This window comes from Plasmodium vivax, chromosome 1 (genome assembly GCF_000002415.2).
Source record: "Plasmodium vivax chromosome 1, whole genome shotgun sequence".
Lineage (NCBI taxonomy): Eukaryota > Apicomplexa > Aconoidasida > Haemosporida > Plasmodiidae > Plasmodium > Plasmodium vivax.
Window position 1 is genome coordinate 769,846 of NC_009906.1, and position 21,689 is coordinate 791,534.

Consider the following 21,689-nt stretch of genomic DNA (forward strand, 5'->3'; position numbering starts at 1 on the left):
ATACTGCCAGGTGAACGGCCCATCAAATGAGAAGATATGCTTCGAAGGATGTCACAAATGGGCAAACCTACTGCCGCTATGTGGGAACAAACTTTAATAATGCAGAACTTGGGGTTCTTTTTCTTTCCCCATTTTGCCAACCGGTTCGCACTACCCATTACCCCTTTTCGTGTTAATTAATCTTTAGCCCCATGTGAGTTACAGAAGTATGTGAAACGTTTTTTTGCGAGGAAATTAAAGCGGAAAGAAAAAAAAAAAAAAATAGGAATAGCGACGAAGGTACAGCGAACTGAGCGCCCTTCGAACTATACGCGGGTATGTTGTATTTTTTTTTAAAATGGCTAGCTGCGTCACTTGCAGATTTGAAGTGCGTCCCCCGAAAAAAAAAATATATATAATGCATATATGTATACATATATATATGTATATATTTATATAATGCATTTATATGGAGGTAGAAATTTTTCCCGAGTGGGAAAGGCGCAAGGAGATAAGGGGATCGGGAGGTACGAAGTGGTACAGTCCGCGGCTGCAAATTAAATGTTGTGATCCCCGGGGGGATATATATATAATGCCGAAAGGGGACACAACGGGGGGCCCATTTTTTGCTCTTAAAAAAATGGGTAGTGGGACCACAGTTTTGTTTTGCCTTCCCTTCAGCAAAAAAAAATAAGGCGACCAAGTAGGTAAAATGTAAAATAAACGCATAATGCTGCGCGATTATTTATGTACAAATTTATTTCCTTTTTTTTTTGCGTAACGGTTGGCATGAGAAAAGAAGAAAAGGGGTGCCGGTGTTTGTTTAATGGGAACGTATGCTAGCCGATTGTACAGATGAGTGGTGACTGGACCACTTTTTTTTTCTTTTTTTCCAAGGGGGACAACAAATAAATGCAAGTAAATATATATATATTATATATTGTTATATAGATAGGTACTCCTGATGGGGCCCCCCCAAAACTCGCAAAAGAGTTACCGCACTTTAGGTAAAAATGGCCCCACAAAATTAAAAAAAAAAAGTATCCCTATATGATATGCCTCTACAGTGTTAGCATAAAATATAACAACATAAACGATACTCTACTCTTTTAATCGTACATTTTGCGTTTCTCGGTAAAAAAAAAAAAGCAATTTATTTATCATTTTTGTGTTGTAGAAGAGAAAAGAAGCGCATCGATGTATATAACATCACCAATATGATAAAAAAAAAGTACAGCGACCTCGCATATAACCCTAAATGAAGCAAACAATTGCCCGTTGCAAAAAAAAAAAAAAAAATACGAATCCGACGGCGTATCTATACCACTTTAAATGCATAAATGCAGAGGTAAATAATTAAAATTGGTTAACTAATTAATTAGTTATTAATTAATTGGTTAGTTAGTTAAGTTCGTTTTTTTTTAATGTATTTTTTTATGCACTTTTTTTGCCACTTATTATTTTATACATGTTGCCCTACTGCAAATGCAACGCGAAACCTCCTTTTCTCTATTTTTTACTCCGTGGTGCATATCGTTTTCGGCATTCCTACTCCACTAAGCATTTAAAAACGACAAAAGTGACGCTACAGCACGCGTCACCTGCATCACTTTGCGTACAATTTTAGGAAAGAAAGTGCTTGTTCTAATAGTTTTATGATGCAGTTTGCCTTTAATGTTGTACCCGAAATTTATTAATTAATATTTTTTTAATTTATTAACGGGTACATATTTAAAAAGTGACGTTAAAAAAAGAAAAAAAATATAATTTGTACCTATATTTATTGCATATAAATTAAAAAAAATAAAGAATAACAATTAAAACATGCAGTAGTGAAAAAAACTGATCACCAAATAATTAAACTAAAAGTGAATAAAAGAGGTTTGATTAACGCTTTTAATAAAATGCGACAAAAAAGTGCATAATTTTTGCATAACTTTTGCATAAATTTGCATAATTTTGCATAATTTTGCATAATTTTTACTTTTTTTTAAAAAAAATATTTTTTTTTTACCTCGAAATAGAAAAAAAAGTATCTAAATTCTATAGTTGTTGTTTAGTTTAGCTATTTAAAAGTTAAGAGAAAAAAAAAAAACATCTTTTCACCCCAACAAATAATAAAAAATAAATAACAAATAATAAATATTAAAAAATAAATATTAAAAAATAAAAAATATTTTATAGAGCTACACAAAGTTAAAACAATACTTTTGCAAAAATAGCAATTGAAATGAAACATCAGTTTTGCTAGTTTTTAAAAGTAGATAAAAAAATAAATAAAATAACAAATAAACAAACAAATACTAAAAAAACATTTTAACTTTCCAGTTCTACATACTTTTTTCATAACAAAAAAAAAAAACTTTTTTATCTCAAACTGAGAAAAAAAAACTACTTTACCTACAATCGTTGTATTTTTTCAATACAGTTTCGTTTATATTTTTTCCCACTTGAGCTAATTTATCGTAAGCATATAATATAAAGAAACTTCTTTTTCGCTGAATATAGATACAGCTGAAAGTTTTAGAAGTGTATATAGAAAGCCTTCGTGCAAGTTCAGCGCCTTTGCATATAAAATATACTTTATATATCTCGCTCTCTATATATATACATTTTACCCACCTATTTTTTGCTTCCTCTTTTTTTTCCCCCCGTGATAGTCCAAAATGAGTCCCTGCAACATCCCAATCATCGTCCTTCCAGCGACTTCATCCCCTGCTGATATTAAGAAAGCCATCGATGCCAACAACCAGACTGTAGCCAAATCCGACGGGAGGAGGAACAAATGCAAGAGCAGAAAGAGCTTCGCCGACTTCAATCTTGCTTCCTTGCCATACAAAGTCTTGTTCATCTTTGGCGTTATCGTTGTGCTCTTACAGGTGAGTGAGGGAGAGAGGAGGATGAGAGGAAGCATCTCCGAGTGATGATGTGTTGGCCAACTTTTGGCCCCTTTCACCTTGGCATGATATTTGCATGCATATGTATACATACTTATGCGGATGACGTGGTGCTACAGGGTAGTTATTAATAGGAGCTACCCATTTGCTACCCACTTGCTACGCACCTGCTACTCATTTGCCACCCCTTTGCTACCCCTTTTCAGAACAACAACTCTTCCAGCCTAGAAGTCAGCAGAAATGGCAGATCCTTAGGTGAGTACTACCGTGATGACCATTACGATTACGACCCAAGAGGAAGAAGAGGAAGCAGATGGCAAGAGGAGGAAGACATGTATAACCCAAGAATGAGAGGTGGAAACCCAGACTACTATGATGAAAGAAGCGGCGGATACCGATCTGGTCCAGATGATAGAAATACTTATCATAACGTTCATCCTATACCTGCATACGATGATCAAAGAGATGATAAGGATAATGTTATTAGGCCCGATCAACCAGCTCCCGTAAAGCCTGATGGTGATGACACTGGTAAGGGTGACGACAGCAGCGTGACTCCAAGTCCTGAAAATCCCGATGATCCCAATAACCCTCCATCAACCACTGAAACACCTGGTAACTCAGATGGTGAACATAAGGATGATGAGGGTAATGTGATTAGGCCCGCTGGAAAACACGTAGTCAAACCTGATGATGAGAAGGATGATAAGAGTGATAACGATCCTATTAAACCCAATGTACCATCCGAGCATCATCACGATGGATCTCATGATGGATCTGATGATGGTTCTCATGACGGATCTCATCCCGATCAACCCGGACACCATGATGGCTTAAAAGGAACCATGTCTCAAGGTCCTTATGGTCCAGATCCAAGAGGTGATAGAAGCGGAGACGAAAGGGAATTCAGACACAATCAACACGGAAGAGTCTTTGATGACAGAAGAGGAAGAGGCGGATTTGACGATTACAATGGCCCCGATGGATACGGAAGCGACTACGGCAGACGCTATGGAGATGACGGTCGTGAAATTCATTACTCACGTAGCGAAAAATCATTTGATGATGAATACCACGGAAGAGGAGGTGATGACAGATCCTTCCATTTTTCAAAAACCAATAGAGTGATAGATGAAAATATGCCATATCCCCCTAATGGACCATTCAGAGGAGGAGATAACCGTTCAATTAGAAGTGAACAAATTGCTGCGATGAACTATGAAGAACAGTTTCACCAAGGCCCAAGAGGTGGAAGAATGGGAAGTGCCAACCCATTTAACGTCCCACCAAGAGGAGGAAGAGATGACGACCACACATTTCACTCCGCTACTCCTCATAGAAGCGTAGATGATGTTAACGACCCAAGAAACAGAGGTAGAAGAGACGCCGGTGATGACCCAAGAAGTTTCAATCCTGCCAGAGGAAATCAAAGACATGATGACCAATTCTTTGATGAAGGCAGATTTGGCCCCCCCGGTGGACCAGGAAAATTCCCAGATGGAAGAAGACCCCCCGTGCCAGGACCACACGGAGGTCCAGGAGGAAGAGGTCAACCAGGACGAGGTGGAAGACTCGAAATGGAAGACGACGCTTTTGGCTCCAGAGGAGATTTCATGAGAAGATCTCACGATGGACGCGGAAGACACGGACCCCACGGTGACAATGAACAACTCCCATTCGGATGCACCCGAGCTGAATTACAAGAGCAGATGACCGAAGAGGAATTAAACAGCAAAATTAAAAACTTGAGACCAAACGCTACCGTTAAGGAGATGTTCGTTCTCTTCAACCAGATACTCTCCTTCGAAAGAAAGAAGTTCGTTAAGATGCAAGAGTACATTATGCAATACTCCCAATACTTGCAGAAGACTCTCTTGTTACCAACCCCAATCAGAATGAAATACTGGTGGAGGGCACACTACAACATGACCGACGAGTTGATTAAGAAAGAGAGAGGAGACTTCCAAGATTTCTACGCCTTCGTAAGCAAGGGACAATGCCAGAGATGGGACTTCCTTTACTTCGCTAATGCCAAGAGAAAGTCGTGGGATGAGCTCAGAGATTTAATGAAGAGCATCTGGATGGAGATCTTGACCTACAAGATGAAGAAACACAGCAAACTCTAAGCCGTATAAGTATAGGAGAAGAAGAACGAGGCGCTTTTGCGCACGCCATCCAGCCACGCCCTGTTGAATAATTTTGCCATGAAGCTATCAACTAACGAGAGAAACGCGGGAGGAGAGTTCCGATTGCGCATTATGTGTAACTAACCCACGCTGCTTTGCTGACGTTGGCACACAGTGCCTCACCGCATGTGTGAAAGCGCGTCATAGGAGAACGTTTTGCGGCATTTTTGGAAAGAGGTGCTCCGTTTGCCCGTGCTATATAAGTTGTATGGGAATGGACTTCTTACGACAGCGCCTTTTGGGCGAGGGGTGAACGATTTTTTTAGAGACCGACCAATTAAGGCACCACATCTGTGCATATAGATGACAAACTGGGACGTTTTTTTAAACCATACCATATACATATAAAAATGCAAGTGTACACCTGTGCAAAAAAAAAAAAAAGAAATTACGCACGTGTATACTTCCATCGCGCGATCCGTTTTCCTCTGCCTAATACTTTTTTTTTCACTTCCATACATTTTTGCATGAAAAGAAAATACTTCATAAAATGATCATTTTGAAGGGGATAAAAAAAAGGCACATTCCTTCCCCCAGATGTATTTATATTTATATATATATTATTTATCGCCACCCTGTTGAAGAAAAAAAAACATGTACAGAGCATGTGATTATATTTTTATATTATGTTATATTATATTATATTATCTTATTTTATACCTTTGTACGTTGCTTACTCAGTGTATTTTTTATTTTTTATTTTTTGTTTATTTATTTCGTCACTGCGTGCCCCATTTTTTATTCACCACTATACTACATTCATAGCTATTATACATACATCGTTACATTCACTGCTACTCACCCACTGCATCCGCCATGCCTTCATTTCACTGCCTTGTTTTATATGCTACAAATACGCTTCACAATTTACACCAACGAGTGAGCCATGCATGCACTTGCAATTCCTGTTATGACCATTTTTAACAATTCATGATACATAATTAATTTATACATCGAAAAAAAAAACACAAAAAAGAACTACACATGCAGCATATTTAAAAGAAAATTAAGAAGGCAAAAGGGAAGAGGTAGATCGTGAACCTCTTATTTGGAGTAGTAAAAAATGCCCAGTTATGGGGATGTGGTCATTTGGGGGGGTATTTTCGTCTCTCCATTGGGAGTGTTTATATATATAGTCCCCTTTTTTTTTGCTCTACAGTTGTAGCGGCGTAGTATAGCCCATTTGGCCTGGCTCGTTCAAAGGGGTGTTATTACCTCTACCATTTCGTGCAAGGTGATGTTGTGAAGTTGGCCCCACGTTAGGTGTGCCAACGAATCAACGTGCAGATAAAAGGTCCCTTAAGGGGTTGTCTTTTCATCATTGGGGAGAGTCCCTAAATGGTAGGGTAGAGGTGTCCCCTTTTTTCCCCCAAAATTTCGTAAAGAGTATATACACTCTATTTGGATCTTACGAACACTCTGTTGAGCATTCCAACTGGAGGGAAAACTTCTCACTCTTCTGCTTAGATGGAGAGATTGCCACGCATTGCTCTCATACGTGTGGGGTAAGTTTTGCCCCGTAGGGAGGCCCCACTGTGCGCATACATTTGGTGAGCCTACCAAAAGGGGAGAAAAAAGTGCTTAAAAAAGAGTAACTTTTTTTTTGGCCCTTCCTTCTTACATTATTCGAGGGTAACCATTTGAGAAAGACATTGGTTGGCCATTTTAAATGGCAAGCAAATTGCAGTTAAACAAATTTGTGTTTTCACCATGAGGGATGAAAAGTTTGCACTCAAACAGCAGTATGAAACGAAGTTAGCAAAAAAGGGGAGGCATTTTTTAAATAATGAGAAATGCACTGAGGGTAACACTTTCACTTTCCCTCTATTTGCGAATTGGTGAAAGAATGGAGAGGACTTCCTTTTTGAGAAGGTGTCTGATCAGGCAGGAGTTCCTGCTTCTCTCTCACTTATACGGATATGTAGAGCGGTGCATAAATTCGAAGCACTGGGTTGGAATGTACTTTCGAACAGAGGGGGAAAAGATTGATGTAAGCAAATTAACGGGGGGGGGGGGTGATTTCTATTGAAAGGGTAAGCTACACAATATGTAGCATTATAAGAGAGATGACAAATTGGGAACTGTTTTCCCCATTTGGAGGGACGTGAGAAATGTGTTTTTAAAATGCGTTTTTAAAATGTCTTTTTAGAAGGTAAGTGTCTCCTTTAGCCATGCACTATGGGATGCGAGAACCTTCGTAAAAACATCTTCCCATTTTGAATGACCTAACCTGGTTACCTTTCATTAACAGCATCTACCGCTTTGATTCCCACTAGGAAGCCCAAAATTAGGGGAAAAACGGGCACCCAGATACTCATAGCTGCGCAGGTAATAGCCCCAACTAGCATGCCGATGGTTACTAGCATGACCAGGTCTTTGATGAAGCCCAATTTGGGCTTCTTCGAGTGATGGGGGTAAAACCTCCGTAAGACGTCGTCTGTCTGTGCGTTCATCTCCTCACAGTTGCACTTCGTTAAGCTGTATAGGGATTCTTCTTCGTACAGCTCATCTGTGCTGGCATATTCGTTTAGAAATGCGCTCAGTTTTCGCTCCATATGTTTGTCTTTACTTTTGGTTTTACTTTTTTTGCAATTCCTTTTGCTTAGAATTTCTTCCGCTGTTGGCTCGGGTTTATTTTTTAGCACCCGAGATGGTCTTCCGGGGGAAAAGGGGGCTTCACAACACCTCCTGACATTTTCCCATGGGGAGGTTGTTTGCAGGTCATCCTGAAGGGGGAGAGTTAAAGAGGGGGCGGAGTGTTATCAAGTTTAGCCTTTTACGCTTAAATGGTGGCTATTTTTAGGAGGTGGGCTACATGTGGGTTGGCAAATGTGAATGTCTCAAGTGCGGCTGTCCTTCTTACCTCACTGGAGAAGCGGCACGCCCAAATGAGCACTACAAATGGGGTAATTTTAACAATCTGGGGAAGAAAAATTTTGTTTCTTTTTTCCTTCCCACTGTTTTGCGATATCACGTAGGGAGTTTGCGCCTGGCTGGTTGCCCCTACCGTGCGGGTAGACTCATTGTGGTGATTTATGCCCATCTTTTTTTTTTTCCTCTCTGTTTTGTATTATGAAGCCAAAATTGTCATTAACGTGTTCTGTTGCAAAGATGATTATACTGCCAAATGGCAGAATGGTCGGTTCGTTTTTAACGCTATTGGGGAGGAGGGGGGTCACCTTGCCAGAGGGATGTACCTATCTGTCTCGCTACAGATAAAAACTCCACGGAAATTTAAACCTGTATGTAAATCAATTTTAACAGTATTACGTAGAATGGGGGAGAAAAAAAAAAGAAGTGTTGGAGCGGCTATTTTAGTGAAGCTCAAATTTTAGCTAAACGAAAGACGGGGGGCGAGCTGCTCGAGCGAACTTGTGCGCGATTTAAATTTTGTCCTTTGTGGGAATGCAACCACGTTGGCGGAAATATGTCTATGTAGGTAGATAATACAATTGTGCCTCGAACCAATCAGACGAAAGATAAACCTGCTGCTACCGAGGAGAAAGCAAATTTAAAAAAAAAGGGCCAAAAAAGACGGAGAGAAATATTTCGCGGAGCAGAGCATTTCTATTTTATTCTATTATGCTGGGAGGGGTGGACATGCCAGTTGCGGTCATTGCGAAGGTTAAGGAGAAGTTTATTTTATTTTATTTTTTTTTTTTTCGAGCTAGTTTGACTAACGCGGTGGGGAACAGAAAGGGGTTGCGAGTAGAAAGGTAGGACCGACAGCGGGGGGAATAAATTCGCGCGCAAAAAAAAAAAATTGACCATTTTGTTATAATTTTGCGATAATTCTGCGATAATTCTGCGATAATTTTGCGCCATTTTTCCACTTCGCACGTTAATCCTAAAAAAAATAATCCTTTCTTTTCTGATTTGCGCGAAGTGGGGAAATAGGAACTTTAAAAATCGAAAAGGGGGGAAAACAGTTCCCCCCCTGGTGCCATTGCGGTTCCGCGGTCGCCCTGTTTTTTCCTCCCGCAATTTTGCCACTTACATAAAAATGTTGGCTTCAATTTTGTCTCCCACCTGTCCCATTTAATTAAAACGCGTAATAATTCACACTGGACGTTCCCCTAGTGGTATGTCTCGCGTAAATGGAAAAAAATGGTTGGCGGGGGTGGGTTGACAATCCATATTTGGGTAGCAAGTATATAAGAAGAATGGTAAAATTGCGGAACCACTTCTGCGGCTGCAAATAGCCACAGGGGTAACAAACAGCGAAAACGATTTACCATCAGGAAGAAAAATCCCCGGCATACGAAGCGCTATTATTAACTTTTTTTAAACATCTATAAATGCAGTTATTATTCCTTAAAGCATGCCAAAAGGCATTACTAAAAAATTACCGAACGGGGAAAACCCCAAAATTGGAAAAAAAAAATTAACAAAGAGTTGGTGAACAAAGTAGTACAAATAAATTTCCGCAACCTGCATGCAGAACTGCTGCCCGCACTGCGCGTTGAGGTAACAACTGTTTAGTCTATCCCTAACGGTATGTTCACTACAGCATTATGGGGTACTTTTTTTCAAAGAAAAATTTGGCCATCCCTTTTGCGCACAGTAGGGATCTTCTAATAATAGGGGGAGGTTCAGGGAATGCCTTCTTAAAATGAAAAAAAATTAACAACGTTAAGGGGATTTCCCCTCAAGTTTTATTTAGCATATGCTAAGCGCCAATGATGCCGAACTTTGTTTTTCCATTTCAGTGCGGCAGTAAAGAAGGATACGTTGTGGAAGAATGGTCATTTTGTTTTTCACTTTTTTATAACTCAGTGGGATATGCCGTAGTACCGCTATTTACTGCTAGTTCATCTACGTAGGTCTCTTCGAGAAAAGGGAGAAATAACACCCACGTGGGGATTGAATCATGCACGATGATATGTATGCGAAAGTGGGAAGGTGATGCAGCTTCTTCATATTTTGATAAATGGGTTACTTTTCTAAGGGTGTCCAAGTAGTAGGTTTATATTAATTGCCCCTCGATTGGCGTAGAATCATTTTTTTTAAAAGAACCTAAAAAGGGCACAATATATCAGAAGAAGAATCCCGTGAGTCAATGTGGCACCTGAACCGTTTTTGGTTTAGAAGTGTTATACGATATACACCCAGAGGATTCTCCTCTTGTGGGTTGTACGGTGGCCCCCATAACGCAGTTGCAAAATTGCCCTTTTTGAATGACACACGGATCTTCCATAGCAGATCCGCTTAGCATTTCACGCCTCATCATTTCTAGAGAGTCATTTTTATTTGTACAAAAGTTATGCATATTTTTACGAGCGTGCTGGGCATACGCCACAGGTTAGGCATTCAACGGCACGAGGGAAAACGAAACGTCATTAGGGAATCACCCCATTTGGAGTTGCCCTTTTACATCAGACTGGCTTAACGTAGGCCGGTGTGCATACCCCTTCGCATTTATAGCCCAAGGGTTCAATCGTTCGCTCGTTTGATATCTTTTTAGGGAAAACAGGAAGGCCCCTCCTTTTTTGGGGTCTTTCCCGTGTGGTATAAAACGCAAAGCGGCCTAAATCGCCCCATTTGCATAATTCAAAAGGGGTACCTTAACTGGGGCAATGCCACCTGTTCGAGAGAATTTATTGTCAAAAAAGGGGTTCGTTAAGGAAGAGGGAGTAGCACCTTTTCAGTGTTCTCCATTGTCGTGTAGGCATTCTCATTAAGGCAAAAAAAAAAAAAAAAAAAAAACACAATTAGGAAGTTTCAGTTTTTCGGGGAGAAGCATCATTGTGACGAATTTTTGCCCAATTGGTAGGAAACAAATAGGAGGGGGATTTTTTTTTTTAATTCGTACGACAAATGGGGTTTGCATAAACCGCCTGTTCAACGGTTGCACAGAACATGTCCCTTTAATGCAAGTTAAGTCTTTTACAATCTGCACTTTGAATCAAAATGTGCGTTATGCTATTCATGTTTGCGTTTTTGTCGTTAACCCCTAAAAGATTGCAACTTAGTTGTGTTTTACATTCTTTTCGGTTAACGAAGAATGAGCCCTCACATTTTTACGCGCATGGTAAAAATGATAAACTTAGAGAGGTACGTAGATGGAGATGGTCAGAGGGTTGCATAATCCCTAAGGCGTTAACCTTATTCGCTTATCAAAAGGGTTAAAAAATTAGCACAAGGAAAGGTCCTTTTTTTTTACGGCTAATTTGTGTATGCTATTTGGCAGGATAATTTATTGTTCATAGTGGAGAGGCAAATTAGAAAGGAACAGAATAATGATGACATTTTTTCAGTTCCTTTCTTTTCCCTTTTGAATGAAAATGGCAAACGTGCATGTATATCTATACTGCTCGCTCATTTTTGACCCCCCTATATGTTTATAGCGTCAAATATTGACGTACTTTTTTTTTTTTTTTTCCTCTTTCTGTTCATCCGTTGGCATGTACATTTTAAGCGATGGTGAATTTTGTACCACGTGCGTAAAATATTACTGTACGCAAAATGAATAAACAAATTTGTAGGAAAAAAAAAAAAAAGTGTACACTGCAAACGTCGTTAGGGGTTCTACTCGCAAATATTTTTTCATCGTGTTAAAAGGGGGATCATCAAATTGACCAACGGGGTAACCGTTTTGTGTTCCAAGTGGGACTCTACAAAAGCAGATTTTTCAGATTTCTCTACCAAAATAGAATTGTTTTTATTTTTAGCAAAACGGTGAATTCGCGGGAAAAAAAATCGACATTATGGAGGTTCAAAAGATTGCAAATAAATGGACATACAGAAAAATAACTTACTAACGCGTCGTACATTATATTTATTTTTTTACGCGTTTACAATTTGTACATGTCAGCGTTTTTTTTTTTTTTATCCCCCTCGGCAATATCGTACGCGTTGGACGTTTTTTCCCCGCAGAAAAATTGTACTGCTTTTCCGCAAAAAAAAATTGTATTTATTTTACGTTCCCGCGAAAGAAAATTGTACTATTTTCTTCCGTGCGCACAGCACTTGTATATACATAATATTGCCATACGCATGTTTAAATGGGCGGCGGAGCGAAAACGATGAAATAAGCAAAAATATAGCAAAAAATATAGCAAAAAATGTACTAAAAAATGTACTAAAAAATATAGTAAAAAAGAGGAAAAAATTGCGCGGCGTATGCCAAACATAACATTGCCAGCGCGAAATTAATAAAAGAAAAAACACCGAATTGCAAATATTGTGGTAAAATATTTTTAGAGTAGCCTTTTTGCGAAAAAAACTTTTTAGTGAAAAAATACCACTTTGCGTATTTTTTACTTTCCTAACTACATTTTACTACCCCGCAAAAGTTTTATCGCAGTTTTTAGTAGCTCCCCTTTCTAATCGAGTAAACTTAAGTTCGCCCAAAATAAGAGAAATAAAGTGAATATAATATGCGTTTTATAAAATAGTATATATTATACATTTTAATTTCCCTTCCCCTTCTATAGCAATTTTTCACTGTATTATCTTTTCTCCGTCTTCAGGCTGATCCACTTTTTAGCAAATTTTTTGTTCTCACAGCTTCCTTATTGATACCCCACAGTTAGGAAGTCACTTCTCCTGTGAGCTCTTTCGAGGTTGAATTCGTAGAGAGCGCTTCGGACTCTTTTAGCCATGCTCTAAATTGATACGGGCAGCTAATTAGGCCAAGTTTGTACTCACGTGGTCCCTCGTTCGACGCGTCGATAGGCCAAATAGAGCTTAGCTAGCCAAAAATTTTCTAATGATTAATTAAAAAAAAATACACAATTAAATTGATCATAGCGAATTAATAAAAGATGATGACCCCCTCTTACATCCAACTTTTTTTATTCACCTTTTTCGTTTGCGCTTGGCAAACCCCAGGCCGAGTAAGCACACGCGGAGGAGAGCGGAGAGCGGCAAGCTGGCAGCAGCGTTGCGTCATATGATAGGAGTTACCAGTTAATTGTGCTTTGCGCATATGTGTGTATTTTTACATTTTTGCATGCGTGCACCCCCCCTTTTTTTTCCCTTCAGTGCACCGTTGATGAGAGCGCCGTGAAGGCTACCTCTTCCCAGAGGTGCGGACGAATGTTGTCCGAATATGCCTCCTCCGATGACGGACGTGATTTCTCAGATGATACATCCTCCACCGTTACGAGTAACGACACGGATAGCATCATCTCCGATTTTAATGAAGAAGATGAGGGTTACTTACAAAATTATTTAACGTCTAGAATAAATAGAGAAAGAGGAGAAAGAAGCAGAAGAGAGTTTTACGATTACATAGGATCACTCGACAGTCTCGATTCTGTAGGTTCTAGAAGGAAGGTGTTGAAGAAGGTTCTGTCTCATCTGAAAAAACAGGAATCATTCGACTATGATGCGTTGAAGGACTATATAGATGCCAATTTGGAGGGAGAACAGAGAGAAAAAATGAAGATGTTGGTGGATGAGTTGAAGAAGTATAAAATAAAATACCTACACATGAAATCTCGATTCAAAAGTAATATGAAAAAATTTAGAAAAAAGATGAAGAAGCAGATTATGTTTATGATTTTACTAGTACCTTCCATCACCAGTTTATTGGTATTATTATGGATGATCATTTCTATGACTATGTGTGGCCCAGCTGCGCTCGCCTGCGCTCCTGCACTTGCTAGTACTGTTACTCCAGGTGTTGTCGGTGCTGCTGCTGGAGCTGCCGCGGGAGCAGCGGGAGCAGCTAGTGCTGCCGCCGCTATCTCCGCCCCTGCTGTTGCTTGTGGTGCCTTAGCCGATGTGGTGGTCTCTAGGGGAGTTGTCTGCTGTGGAAACATCTGCAGAATGATATATGCCCCCTTTCCTCTAGCCTTCTTGTAATGTGTGCCCCAGGGGGTGGTGGTAAAACGTAGTTAGTGCTATTGCTTTGATCCACGCGTGAGAAGGATAAGAAGTAGGCGTTTTTTTTACTCTATATGCAAAAATGGCCCTGTTTGACCCCATGGCAAACAGGTTACGTCCACATTTTAGTTGTTACAATAGTGTTAGAAGCAGCTTACAAAAAGGGCAAACGTGAAAGGGAAAAAAAAGAAAGAAAAGAAAAGAAATATATATATTATGAGTAACCCCCGTAAGGCTGTTACCCCTTTTAAGCTCAATGGGTGAAGTGAAGAAAGTGAAGAAGCAGCCTCGTGTAAATTTTCAATTTTTTCGCACCACTTTCGTCGCTTTTTTGTGATTTTTTCGCGGCTCTCAGTTTTGCTCCCCATAAGCGGACACTATGCATGCGAATATATTTACATACCTACCGTGCGTGCATTCCCCGTTTTTAATTACACGCATTTTACGTTACTTACTCGTTGCGGTGTGAAATTTGCCCTTCCCATTTTTTCGTTCAAAATGCCGCCAACATGACAGAGAAGAAGAAAAATTCACAGGAAAAGGTAGCGCATGCATGCGGAAAAAAAAAAAAAAATGTAAATGTATACATATATGTATGTATGTGATGAAGACGTATATATGCAAACATATTTCCTTCCCATGAAAACACTCAGGTGATATATATAATGGTGCGTTGTTTCACTTGCGAATGTTTTCGCCTGTATGTATAAGCCTCGTTTATGCTCCTAAAAATGTACACGCGTTATTACACTTTAGAATTAAGCTAGCAATTTTGAACCTAATCCTCAACCCTAACTTTTTTATAACTTCTTTTAAATGATGCCTGATGAAATTTGGAGCGGGTGGACTGTCCCGCAGAAGTGGGCGGTACCTATGTGGGTAGCACCGGGGGAAAAGGCACATCGGGGTTTAATCCCTTCGGCGTAGAGATTCACCCGTGGGGTTTGCTCCCATTTTGGTACTCTCCATGGGGTATAAGATGAGATCGTTTGGGGGATCCCATTTGGAAAGGTCTCCTTTTGGAAGAGGATTCATTTTGAGGGAAGTTTTGCCTCTACCCCATAGAGGGTTCCATATTGGGGAGATTCTCCATCGATGTTGCATTTGTTGCATTTGCGCACCTTCTGCAAAAAAAAGCAGCTTACAATTGCTACGTGAGGGGGTGCCTTTGAATTACTCCTCTGGGTATTTCCCTCCTCTGCCGAACACCTTAACGATGCGGTAAAGCAGTGCAATCGTACCGTTAAGCAAATTAGGACGGGTAGGCGCGAATAATATTTGCATGCAGGGGGGGGTTTTGACGAGGCATATTTTTCTACCGTACCACGGATGGGGATCATATAAGTGGGTGTTGTGAATTTTATCTGCTTCCCTCACGGGAAATGATCTTGTAAAGAGGACTCCCCCCAAGGGATACAATTTTCATATGTGATGAGAAGCGTACGATTAAGAAAGTCGAATGGACCTGCTTTATCACCCATAGGATCACACTACTTTGATGTGATGGTGCAGTAGCTCAAGCTGACTTGAAGCGTGGCGTGGGTTCAGGATCCCTTCTCTCCGGGGATAGGGAAAGACTCATTTTGTACTCTCTTTGTTGCTCTAAGCGATGGGTAAATTCCAAGCAGTGTATAAAATGAGTGTGACTTTTACAGGGTGGAAATGCGATCACTGCAAAAATGTCATTACAACCCATTGCGCCGTTCTTTCAGCAAGAGGCACACGCAAGAAAATAAAAACGTAAAGGATGGCACAGAAAGGAACGACCTAACGTTTGATAAAGGTCCCTTTTTCCTATTTCATTGATACACGATTAGTAAAAAGGGAGAGTAGTATCTCTTTTTCTAAACATTGCAATTATACCTATTGGGACGAGCGAAAGGAGGTAAAAAAAAAAATGTGCATTTTTGTAGGAAAAGGAAAACTGTTAGAGAGATTTGTAAGAGATACTAATGTGCTGCTAAAATGTCTACATTTGCACCCCTTTCCCCCGTGGGTGGTATAGCAACGATTAGGAACTGCATAAGCTAAGGAGAGTGCAGGAATAGGCTGCCTATCGTGGGAATAGATGAGGCCTCCTTAGGGGAACACTTCGCTCTCATTTGTGTGCAGCTATCTCCCTTTGCGCATTTATCGTAGTAGCCCCTTTGGGCATATAAGATATAAAATTAACCATTTTTATGGAAGTAGCAACATTGGCGGAGTTTTTTTTTTTTTTAATTTCTTACACAGTAGGACTGCTCAATCGAGTTGATCCTAAACTATGACGCGTTAGAGGCTGCCTTTTAGAGGACCCCTCAACTAATGTTGCTTGTAGCATTAGGATAAATCCGCCACGTAATTGACCCATTCGTGTTTTACTTTTCCACTTTGCACATCAGCTGAGTGTTACGTGATCTTTCGGCCGTTCACATGACGCAAGAGAAGGCTGCACCAAATGGTTATCGCCCAGTGGGGGGTTCCCACATAAACGAATATACATATAAATATACATACATATGTGTTATAACCCAGGAATGTTTATATGTATGTGTGCGCGGAGGTACTTTTAACTTGTATAAGGAGTATCCTTCTATTCAGAATGCGAAGAGAAAAAATGGCCATTTAAATTGAGCAAAAATGACGTTCTACTTGCCGCAGGTCAGCCGATTTTTTCCTTTCTCTTTAAAATTGCACTTCAAAAAAAAAAAAAAAAAAAAATTGAAACGAGAGAAGTTACATTTGTAGAGGCCCATTTCGAGTGTAGCACAAATTGACCCAATTAAGTTAATAACTCTGTTATTTTCTACATGGCGAGATAGGCGAAGGAAAAAAGAAGTGAAGATAATCGAGCGAAGATTACCGCGCACGCCCAATGGAACGCCTTTCCATGGCAGTAAAAATAACAAGTGCAGAGAGAAAAATGTGTTTACGAAGAAGTACATATGCGCGCATTTTCAGCTGCGTAACGGTTTTCAAACAAATTGCATACGCGTATGATTTATATAAATACATATGCAATCGCGCGGTAGGGACTTGTACATGTAAAATAAGTGACTTCGAGGAACGCATGTAGGAGGGCTAAAATGCGGCACAGTGTTATAACAAAAAAAAAGAAAAAAAAATATTTCCCTTTCTGCAAAATGCACATTAAAATGCAATACAGTGGTGAATGTCGTAAGTGCTTCCGCGGAGGAGCCGCTTCGCAAAGGAGCGTTTTCAATTTTTAAAGAAGATAGCTACAAATGAGAAGAACATAATTACGGCTTATTTATTTACTTAAATACGCAGTAAAGCGCAAAAAAAAAAAAAAAAAAAGAGAAAATTTCTGCGAAGACCCTTGGCGATTGTTCGGTAGAATTATTTTCCCCACGTAAATTAAAATTGTTACATGTATTTTACATTTGCTTCCGTGAAAGAAGCTAAAAAGGCTGGACTTCTCGGAACATTGTATCACTCTTTAGAGCTTTGCTAGTAGAAAATATTGATGGGGGGGCGACATGCAATCATTGCGGCACGGATGAGTAACATTATATATACATACGTATAGCACATATATCGGAGTACTTTTTTTTCCTTTTTTTTCTTTTTTTTTAATTTTACGCTTCTACCCCGTGAAGCGGATATTTCGACAATACATTTTCATTCCCAGCGTAAGATTGATTGCTCTTTTTCTTTTAAAAGAAAATAGCTATTCTAGATAAAAAAAAAAAAAAAAAAAAAATACAATTTTCGTATCACTGCTAAAATAGCCAACTCGCGATATTAATGTCGAATTTTTTTAAACAGAACTGGGTTTCCTATTTCAAGGAAAAAATTGCAAGGGAGAATTTAACTGGCAATTTTTTGTTCGCGTTGTATGCTTTGTTACAGCTTCTTTCTTGTACGTTCACGTATTAGCGTAAAACAAATCTACGGCACGTCACGCGCGTATGGGAATAAGCAGCAATAGTTTAGCTTCCCCTTCAAGCAATAGTCAAGGAAGAAAAAAAAAAATAATAATAAATAATAAAGTAAAAAAAGTTAAGTAAAATAAAAAAAAAATAAAATTAAAAACCACTTCCGTTTTATCCCTTTTAAACAACAATTTGTGCACGATGTCGAGGCCCTTTTCCAAATTTTTCATCTTTATGTTATGTGTAATCTGGTACGAATAGCGAGAAAAAAAAAAAAAGGAATATGCGGCATGATCTGCATATTTGGCATTTGGCGCATTATGAGTGCGCGTGAAGTACGCGTGAATAGGCGTAAATACGCGCAAATACGCGTGTAATTTTCGCACCCTTGCCTGAAAGTAACAGATTGCATTTCTTTACCTTTTCATTTACGTGTTCTCCTTCCCCGTGAAGCCTCTCCAGCAATGGATACTACACGTTCTTCAGACCGCCCAGCAGGAGCTACGATAGAAATTTGTCAGAAAAGCTTTTAAACGAAGAGAGGAATACAACAGTTGGAAACACCCTAGATGGGGGAAGCAGCCCGGAGAGGGGAGACGACGCAGAAGAGGAAAGCACCACGGATAATGGAAGCAGCGTAGATCTTACAGGCAGCGTAGATCTTACAGGCAGCGTCGATGGTGGAAACAGTAGCGATCACGGACGAAGCAGCGATCACGGAAGAAGCAGTGATCACGGAAGAAGCAGCGATCACGGAAGAAGCAACGATCACGGAAGAAGCAACGATCACGGAAGAAGCAACGATCACGGAAGAAGCAGCGATCACGGAAGAAGCAGCGATCACGGAAGAAGCAGCGATCACGGAAGAAGCAGCGATCACGGAAGAAGCAGCGATCACGGAAGAAGCAGCGATCACGGAAGAAGCAACGATCATGGACGAAGCAGCGATCAAGGACGTGGTCGTGAGCGTGGAAGAAGTAGCGATTACGGACGTAATAACAATTATGGACGCAGCAACAATCGTGGGCGCAGCACAGATCGTAGAAGATCCTCCTCAGGTCGCAACAATTTAGAATCCCATTATTCCAATGAAGACCCATCGTATTCCAGGTACGACGAGCGTTTCAGCCTTGAAGATAGACTGAAGAAGGAGTGGAACGACCTAGCCGTTATTGAAACAAAAAATTGGTTTAACGTGATCATAGGAATATGTGATACTTTAATTACCGAATACGATTCTTACAACGTCGTTGGGGATAAGGTGAGCAGTTGGTCTGAGCTAATAAAAATGTTAACAGCGTTTAGACAAGCAGAAGTTAACGAAAGCAATGTAATTTTTGCAAAATTTTTGGATTACATGAGAGAAAAAAGGCAAGACACAGCCAGTGATATGCTAACTGATGAAGAAGAGAGCATCTGGAATGATATCAAATTGTTAAAGCAGCAAAAAGATATTGAGTGGAAGAAATACCACGTGGGCACTTGGAAGTATTGGTTCCAGAAGGAATTCCCCACGGTGAATCTCATAAACAATGAGTAAGTCGGCGCACAAGAGTGACCAATTTGTGGTTTGCACAAGAGTGACCAATTTGTGGTTTGTTAAAATGGGCTCTTTGCATAGTGCGCAGATGGCGTCACATGCGTGTATATCACATTCATTTGAAGTTCCTCATCTTATTAAAACTTTTTCGTCGAAAAAACGTTTGGTGGTGGACGTTTCTTTATGAGGATACGTTTGGGGGAGAGTATATATATAGTCCCCTTTTAATTAATGAGTAAATTTGTGTTTGCCTTATGAGGTAAGGTTTGGGGGGGGGCGTTTTTTGTTCCATTTGACTGGGAAGAAAACGGAGGATGCCCCGTTTGCCTGCGTATATAATTATGATTATGTATATGTGTAAATTACGTGTATGTGTAATTATGTGTAATTACGTGTATGTGCAATTTATATGGGCATGCAAAACTTGGACGACTCGCCTCCGCACAGAAAACGAGCACCGCGAAAGGTACTGTGTAAGGGGAAGTGTAACCACTGCCCATTCTTTTTCTCGTTTTTCCTTTTAATTCCCATTTGTCAAATGAGTATAATGTGCTTCTGATGGTGGCAACTTGTGTTATGCTTTACTCACACTGCTTATCGCCTGACCACTTTTTTGTGCAAAAGAAGAGAGGGGGAAAAAAAAATATACATTTAAGGGATGCGCACGAAGAAGAACACAATTTGTCCGTGTTAAATGTCTCACATGTAGATGATTATATTTTTAGTAAATAAATATGTAAAATCATTTTCAATGAAAATGGTTCCCCTTTTTTTTTTTTTTTGTGTGTGTGAGAAGAAAGCATAGCAAAGCGCACCCATTTTTTTTGGCGCAAAAATGATTTTGTTGCAAATCGAGAAAACGAAGTTGCCAATGGGAGATAACATCGCTAAGAATGGTAAAACTAACGAAGCATGGAACTATAGGCAGATGGTAAATTAAAAAATCGAGGCGAGAGAGAGGCAGAAATATGCCCATAATGCATAACGCCCATCCATTTTGCAATTCGTCTGCATGAAGTTTGCGTACATACACTTGCATGCGTAATTTTATACCTGCATATATATATATTTATATCTATGCCCTGTGTATAATTTTTTTTTTTTTTTTTTCTCCATTCAAAGCTAATTTTCATTTATTCATCGAACGAGTTTACATTTTATATTTCACATTCATGAAATGGTGTTTGCGTATTTATCTCCATACCCTGTTACGTAACGTTTTTTTTTTTTTTTCCCCATGGATTCCATTTGGGGGTGCGCAAAACGTATCGTTGTCCATTCATGTGCTAGCGATCAACTGATGAATTGTGTGTGAAATCGTTGGAATAGAATAAAATGGGTTTACCTCACAGTGGAGTGAAGTGGGGAGGAAGAGGAAAGAAGAGGGAAGAAGCGGGAAGAAGCGAGGCGGTGCTTTTGGTGAGCTGGAGAAACTGTCACTCCTCTCCCTTTTGCCGAAAAAGGGATGCAACGGTTTGGTTGTATCCCCTGTGCGCTCAACACACTACTGCGTGGTGATTCAACCGGAGATGAGCCAAAATAAAGGCAAAGATAGGGGCTCTACCACATACGGTTAAGCTAAGCAGCGATGTGTTAAAGTAGTCGCAGCTTTGTGAGCGATAAGTACAGTCAGCGTATAAAATTACCCCCATTCGTTTGCCCCTTTTGAAAGTGTTCCCCCTGCCGATGAGATGAACTGCCCATGGTGGTAATGCTGCGAAAGTGGGACGGAAAAGGGAAGCACATTTAACATCTCAGTAGTGTTACTCGCTGCGTCGCTGTGACCCGCATTTTTTTTTTTTTGAGCAGTTAGAAGAATAATGACGTTCTTGGCTGTCCGCCATCACATGAGAGAAGCAGTAAAATTAGGATAGGGCTAACAGTGTAGCTCATTTTGCGCGCGTTGCGAGGGATGTAGGCCGGAGCTGGGCACATGTTATTCCCCGTCCTGTTTTCACATGCGCGGTGTGCACGAATGAAAGATCTTACGAGGTAGCAAATTCTGCTACGCGTTTGTGTGTACCTACGGGGTGAATATAACGCCTTGTCCATGCGACTTGACTCTGTATGGCGTGCTTCTGCCACCGGCATGCGCCATCATAATATGAAGGCGCGTTGTTAGGCACATATTGTAATGATACCTTGCGAATTGGAGCGCACTTGCGCGTATGTTTAAGCAGCGCGTAAGTGTTAAGCCGCTATGCTGCTATGCGGCTATGCTACTTAATTGCCAGTTTTAGTTGCCTACGGTGGGTCTCGTAAATGGCGAGGTAAAAGATTTAAGAAAAAAAAAACTCCTCCTTTCGTTTTGCATGGAGCTTCCATAAAGTTCGCAAAGGGTCTGCAATTGTAGGCGCTCTAGAAAAGTTTGCTCCACATT

The 21,689-nt window shown here is 40.0% G+C and overlaps 3 protein-coding genes across 3 annotated transcripts, besides 6 other annotated features; all 3 read left to right on the forward strand.

Moving 5' to 3' along the window:
- The first annotated feature begins 1,406 nt into the window (after positions 1 to 1,406).
- Positions 1,407 to 1,427: a microsatellite.
- A 396-nt stretch (positions 1,428 to 1,823) lies between these two features.
- Positions 1,824 to 6,077, forward strand: PVX_093680 (Phist protein (Pf-fam-b)). The gene is made up of 3 exons (XM_001608556.1): positions 1,824 to 2,444; positions 2,640 to 2,858; positions 3,083 to 6,077. Exons 2-3 carry the CDS (start codon positions 2,646 to 2,648, stop codon positions 5,000 to 5,002), a joined length of 2,133 nt encoding a protein of 710 aa, XP_001608606.1. The 5' UTR covers positions 1,824 to 2,444; positions 2,640 to 2,645; the 3' UTR covers positions 5,003 to 6,077.
- Positions 2,006 to 2,031: a microsatellite.
- Positions 2,274 to 2,301: a microsatellite.
- Positions 2,409 to 2,430: a microsatellite.
- Positions 4,474 to 4,554: a microsatellite.
- Positions 6,078 to 10,007: 3,930 nt separating the features above from the next.
- Positions 10,008 to 10,037: a microsatellite.
- A 2,226-nt stretch (positions 10,038 to 12,263) lies between these two features.
- PVX_093685 (hypothetical protein) lies at positions 12,264 to 14,723 on the forward strand. The gene is made up of 2 exons (XM_001608557.1): positions 12,264 to 12,900; positions 13,049 to 14,723. Exons 1-2 carry the CDS (start codon positions 12,829 to 12,831, stop codon positions 13,871 to 13,873), a joined length of 897 nt encoding a protein of 298 aa, XP_001608607.1. The 5' UTR covers positions 12,264 to 12,828; the 3' UTR covers positions 13,874 to 14,723.
- Positions 14,724 to 17,970: 3,247 nt separating this feature from the next.
- On the forward strand, positions 17,971 to 19,309 carry PVX_093695 (hypothetical protein, conserved; the record flags this gene model as incomplete). Its single annotated transcript, XM_001608558.1, has 2 exons — positions 17,971 to 18,020; positions 18,223 to 19,309. 2 exons carry the CDS (start codon positions 17,971 to 17,973, stop codon positions 19,307 to 19,309), a joined length of 1,137 nt encoding a protein of 378 aa, XP_001608608.1.
- Between the last annotated feature and the right edge of the window lie 2,380 nt (positions 19,310 to 21,689).